Source organism: Gossypium hirsutum, chromosome D08, assembly GCF_007990345.1.
Source record: "Gossypium hirsutum isolate 1008001.06 chromosome D08, Gossypium_hirsutum_v2.1, whole genome shotgun sequence".
Classification (NCBI taxonomy): domain Eukaryota; kingdom Viridiplantae; phylum Streptophyta; class Magnoliopsida; order Malvales; family Malvaceae; genus Gossypium; species Gossypium hirsutum.
Window position 1 is genome coordinate 3,499,656 of NC_053444.1, and position 6,666 is coordinate 3,506,321.

Here is a 6,666-nt window from a genome sequence, read left to right on the forward strand (position 1 = left end):
TCTAAAATAATTATAAGAATTATAAGAATTACAATAAATTTTTTAACTTCAGGAATAATTATAAGAATTGCTATTTAATTTTTTTCATTTCCGAGGTACTTGGGCTTGAGTTTAGTGCACTGCAATTACATTTTTTTTATTTTCCAAAATAGTTATAATAATTGCTATTTATTTAATTTCATTCTCCGGACATTTGGGATTGAGTCTGGTGCTGCAATAATCTTTTTTATATTTCGAAATCATTATAATAATTGCAGCTTATTTCTTTTCATTTTCAGGACACTTGAGTTTGAGTCTAGTGCTGCAATAAATTTTTTTATTTTTCAAAATAATTATAATACTTGTTATTGAATTTATTTCATTCCCATGACACTTGGGCTAGAGTCTGGTGTTGCAATAGTATTTTTTTATTTCCAAAATAATTATAATAATTGCTATTTATTTCTTTTAATTCTCAGGGCACTCGGGCTTGATTTTGGTGATATAATGATATTTTTTTATTTTTTTAAAATAATTATAATAATTGCTATCCTTTTCATTCATTGGACGCTTGGGCTTGAGTCTGGTGCTGTAATAATTTTTTTATTTTTCGAAATAATTATGATAATTGCAAATTTATTTCATTTTATTCTCGGGGCACTTGGGCTTGAATCTAGTGCTGCAACAATATTTTTTTATTTTTGAAATATTTATAATAGTTGCAATTTATTTTTATTTTATTTTTGGGTTCTTAGGCTTGAATCTGATGTTGAAATAATATTTTTATTTTAGGAATAATTATAATAATTGTAAATTTATTTCATTTCATTTTCAGGACACTTGAGTTTGAGTCTAGTGCACTAATAATATTTTTTTATTTTTTAATAATTATAATAACTAATATTTATTTCATTTCATTCCCGAGGCATTTGGCCTTGAGTCAATAAATTTTATTTTATATTTTTTGGAATAGTTATAATAATTGGTATTTATTTTATTTCATTTTCATGGCACTTGGGCTTTAGCAATGTGTTGTAATAATTTTTTTTTATTTTTTTGAAATAATTATAATAATTACTATTTATTTTATTTCATTATCAAGATATTTGGGCTTGAGTTTGGCGCTGCAATAATAATTTTTATTTTCAAGAATAATTATGTTAATAATTTTTTATTTCATTTTTAGGGTACTTGGGCTTGAGTTTAGTGTTGCGATAATATTTTTTAATTTCTGATATAATTATAATAATTTCTATTTATTTCATTTCATTCCTCGAGCACTTGGGCTTGTGTAAGGTGTTGCAATAATTTTAATAATTGCTATTTATTTTATTTCATTTCCAGGGTACTTGGGTTTGATTCTAATTCTTTTAAAATATTTTTTTTATTTTCTAAATTATTATAATAATTGCTAATTATTTTTTTCATTCTCGGGACACTTGGGCTTAAGTCTGGTGTTGCAATAATATTTTTTATTTTCTGGAATAATTATAATAATTGTTATTAATTTTATTTCATTATCCAACACCGAGACTTGAGTCTGGTGCTACAATAATTTATTTTTACTTTCCAAAATAGTTATAATAATAGCTATTTATTTCATTTCATTATGAGGCATCTAGGCTTGAGTCTGGTATTGCAATAATTTTTTTTTTTATTTTTCAGAATAATTATAATAATTGATATTTATTTTATTTCATTTTTGGGCATTTAGGCTTGGTCTGGTGTTGTGATAATATTTTTTATTTTCTAAAATGATTATAATAATATTTATTTCATTTCATTTCTAAGGCATTGAGTGTGAGTTGGTGTTGCAATAATTTTTTTTATTTTTTTGGAATAATTATAATAATTTCTATTTATTTCATTTCATTTCTGGGCAGTTTGGGCTTGAGTTTGGTGTTGTTATAAATTTTTTTTATATTTTCTGGAATACTTATAATAGTTGCTATTTATTTCATTTTATTTTCAAAGCATTTAGGCTTGAGTCTAGCAATAATAATTTTTATTTTTTTCATTTCATTCTCAGGCACTTGGACTTGAGTTTGGTGCTACAATATTGTTTTTTATTTTTCAAAATAATTATAATAATTGTTATTTATTTTATTTTCAGGGCACTTAAAAGGAAAGTGATCCGCGCCTCAAGTCTCATTTTATTTTTCTTAATTTCATTTCTTACACCACAAGTTTTTCTATCACCTTTGGCATTCACGCATCCAACATAAGAAGTCATGTCTTATAAAACCTCAAATGAAGAAACGACAATGGTCAAAAAAAGAAAACAAAGGAAGCTAAAAAAAATCTGCGTTTATTTGGTTGTCAAGCCTATTGGGCCTCAGAGTTGACACTTCAACTCTTTCCCACCTTGTATGGCATAAATGTAGTGGTAGAGGGCACCCAACAAACACAAAGATTATAAGGCATTGCTAGAACTTGACTCCTTAGAGGAGCTAACGCGATGGTACCATAATCATAAACTCCTCCATTTGGCAACAATCAAAGAGGCAATGAAATTTAAGTAGTTAAGAAACTATCAGTCAAACAAATTAGTAAAAAGAATTCAACTTAAAAAGAAACGACAATAAACAAACAAGTTAAATAGTATCAGAGTGAGGCCATCACTCAATTAGATCTCCTTTTGAGAAAAGACAAAGGCCAATATAATGACCACTAATGCATTGTTAAACTCCGCTCTCCTTTTAATTCTATTTGTAGAATGATATGGTTTAGATCAAAAAATTGTTGTAAGTAACATAATCTATAAATCTTATAATTGTAAGACTTCAAGTTTTTGCTTTGACTTTTAATTGATGAAATGTGTGCCATTGTTGTTACTATTTCACTTTTTTGGATTATGCATCTTAAATTTGGCATAAGATGTTAATATTAGGGTTCTCACTTGCACAGTTGGGAATTATAGTGCACTTGCATAAATGTCATGCTGATATTTAGATGTTATTGTGAGATTTCAAGTCTTCAGCTAATTTACAGCAAATTGAACGGATTCAAGTTGAAATAGAAAAAGTTGGCTTTCAATATTGGGAATTCCAGCTCGCTAAGAAGATTTAAATAAATTTTTTTAAATAATTCAATGATTATTTTATAATTTTTTAAAATTAAGTAAATAAAATATAAAATTATTAATAATTTAGTGATAATTTACCCAATCCCTAAACCTATATTAATTTTGGTAAGTTAGGAGAGATACGCAAAAAAAAAAAAACACGGTCAGACAGATTCCACCTGCGATGTATGAAGAAACAAAGCTCAAAATCCCCAACATAAACCCTAAACCCATTACTGCCGTCAGATGAATTTTTTCCCCAAGTTGATCTTCTCTCATTTTTCTCGCCATTTTGCTACGCTTTCCAAACTCCCAAACAACTTCACCAAAATTCCTTCCAAGTATCGACCCCAAGCCATTCGAGATGCCCAACAAGCTCTCACGGATTACCTCCACTGTACCCGTTACATCCCTTTCGTCTACGCCGAGCACATTGCTAAAAACTCCTTCTTTTCCCTCTCTTCTCTCATCTCCGGCATTAATTTCTCCACCACGAGCTTCAATCGAAACGTCCTCAGATTCCTCAGGTACCATCCCATTAACGAGTATGAGTTTTTCTTCGAAAGTATAGGCATTGATTATGAGGAAGTTGGTGGCCTATTGCCGTCCAAGAAGTTCTTCTTTTCTGAAGATGAGACGGTTCTGGAGGCTGCTTGTGCGCTTTCTGGATTTGGGTTTCCTTGGAACAAATTGGGTAAGCTTTATAAAGAGGAAATCTTGATTTTTAAGGCAAGTTCTAAGGAATTAAAAGCTAGGCTTTTTAAGATTAAGGAATGTGGGTTTAGTAATATTCCTGTTATTGGTATTTGTTTGGCTTTTCCTTACGTGTTGCGTGGTGGTGGGGTGAATGAATTGGGTGGTGAAATTGTTGCTTTGTTGAATGATTTGAAAAGGGTCTTTTTGGATTTTGATTTGGGGAATCATGTTGAAGATAATGTTGATGCTTGGTATGAAATTTGTAGGAAAATTAGGGTTTTTTATGATCTGGGTTGTGAGAAAGGGAAAATAGGTGAGCTGATTGGTAGAAATAAGAACCTTTTTCTTCAGTATCCAGAAGAGGTTCTGGTTAGTAAGATCGAATACTTTTCTCGGTTTTTGGTTCCGAAGGAAGATATCGGTATGTTGATCCTTCGAAATCCCGAGATATTGGATTCCGATTTGGAGACACCAATGATTTCAGTGATGGGAATGTTGAAACATTTCGGATTGAGTGTTGAGAAAAGGGATTCCGTTGCTAAAGAGTACCCTTATGTGTTAGGTAGGAATAAAATGACTAATTTGCCTAATGTAATGAGAGCTTTGAATCTACACGAGTGGTTGTTCGATAGGATTAAGAATGGAAATCATCAGTTGCTTGCTAATTACACCCTTAACAATGACGAAGACTTGGATAAAGGTTTTCGAGATAGTTTCGAGAAAATTCAGTTTTCAAGAACCCCTGTCCATACAATGGAAAAGTTAATGTTTTTACATAGGGTTGGGTTTGGAGAGAATTCTTTGACCATGAAGGTCTTAGCTCATGTTCATGGAACTGGTAGTGAGTTGCAAGAAAGATTCGATAGTCTTCTCGGTTTGGGGTTTGAGTTCTCGAAACTTTGTAGGATAGTACATATGACACCGAAGGTGTTAAACCAGCACCCCGAAACGGTGGAGCGGAAGGTGAATTTCCTTTGCCATGAAATGGGTGTTTCTTTGGACTACCTTGATATATTCCCAGCATTTCTTTGTTTCAACTTAGAGAAACGGATTAAGCCAAGGTATAGGTTCCACAAGTGGCTTACGGAGAACGGTTTGTGTACTCGAAACTACTCCATTGCAAGCATAGTTGCAACCGGTGAAAAGAGTTTCATTGCTCGACTTGGTCGAATTCATCCCGATGCTCTGAACAAATGGTTCGAGAATTTTTCCTACAAGGAATCCGATAATAGTATCCAAGACTAATGAAACTGGCTAGCTTTCAAATATGATTTTTGGATTGTTGATATCTAATCTTCAAGTATACAGTATGTTGTTCCATATACATGTTCGGTGCATATCCGGATAGAGGTACGGGAATATGATCCTTCGAAGATATTTGAAGTACATGAAAATGTTGAAAAATTTGAAGATTATCCGTGTTCGACCTTCGTACTCGAGTCCATTTAGGTATATAGATTTACTCATTACCGATTTCTCAGTTGGCATTTGCCCTTTCTGTCGAAGGCCCCTGTTGCTTGCCTCCACATCCCATTGCATGTGGAGGATGTTTTTAAATATTGGTTAAAATATGCCATCAGTCACTGTACTATTCCCATATTTGGAATTTAGTCCTTGCACTTTTATTTTCAGGAATTTATTTCAAAATTTAGATCCAATTGTTACTACTGTCAGTTTTTTTTATTAAATTTGCTGATGTGGTATTTTTTAAATAAAACAAAAACTTATTTGGTAGCTATGTAGCTAAAAAAATAATAGTATAATGAACCTCAAATTAACAAAATACTTTTAACAATGTTAACAAGTGGATTTGAATTTTAAAATCTGAATATTAGAGGGATTGAATTATTAAAAATAAAAATATAGGGATTAAATTTTAAATTTATGTAGAGTATAGTTTAGTTTATTAAATTATTTTTAAAAAATAAAAGGTGTAAAATTAACAATAATTAAATAGATATCATTATAAATCATTATATATATATATATATATCTGTATATTCGAATTCATTATGTAAGATTTGACACTATTTGGATGAAATTAAAATGAATCCAAATAATAAATATTCAAGCATTCATATTTAAATTGACTAATGCAAATAATAAATCATATATTGGAATTCACAGATTATTCAAAATTCTTATTACTCTAAACTGAAAACAAAATAAAATAAACGATATCATAATTTCGATTTTTTTTAACTATGTTCAAACCACCTTTAGTTTTAGGTGTTGGATGATAAAATAAAATAAAAATTAAGGTAAATTTTTATTATTAATTTTGTATACATTTTATTTTTATATTTTAATTAAATTAGTTTTTGTTATAAAATAAAGAGAGATTGGGAGAATAAAGAACAAAGAAAATATGAAAGCAACAGAGAATGTACTTTGTTAATCAAATGGATGATTACAATGCTTCATCAGAGTCTCTATTTATAGGCATAAGAAATATAAAAGAAGTAGAGATCTAATTCTAATAACTATTAGAATTTAAAGTACATCAAAACTTTATCTTGATCATGATGGACATCCACTTAATAAGATATTCATAATATTCCCCTTGGATGTCCATTGATAGATAATGTGCCTCGTTAAAACCTTATTAGTAAAAACCCTGTGGAATAAAAAACCGAATGAAAGAAAAAGAGTACACAATCTTCTATTACAAGTTGCCTCGTTAAAAACATTTACTAGGAAAACCCAATGAGACAAAACATTGGTTAAAGGAAAAGAGTACAACCTGTTTTTAGACTCCCCTAATGGCAACATTGCGTTACATCTTTAAGTCGACGCATTCCAATCTTATGTAGTAGTCTTTCAAATGTTGAAGTTGATAATGTCTTAGTAAACAGATCTGCTAAATTCTCACTAGAACGAATTTTTTGAACATTTATATAACCCCTTTTCTTAAGATCATGGGTGAA

At 30.1% G+C, this 6,666-nt stretch overlaps 1 protein-coding gene across 1 annotated transcript; it reads left to right on the forward strand.

Annotated features, from left to right (window-relative positions):
- The first annotated feature begins 3,191 nt into the window (after positions 1-3,191).
- LOC107937428 (transcription termination factor MTEF18, mitochondrial) lies at positions 3,192-5,397 on the forward strand. The gene has a single exon (XM_041099555.1). The coding sequence runs from the start codon at positions 3,290-3,292 to the stop codon at positions 4,982-4,984; it is 1,695 nt and encodes a 564-aa protein (XP_040955489.1). The 5' UTR covers positions 3,192-3,289; the 3' UTR covers positions 4,985-5,397.
- The last annotated feature ends 1,269 nt before the right edge of the window (positions 5,398-6,666 follow it).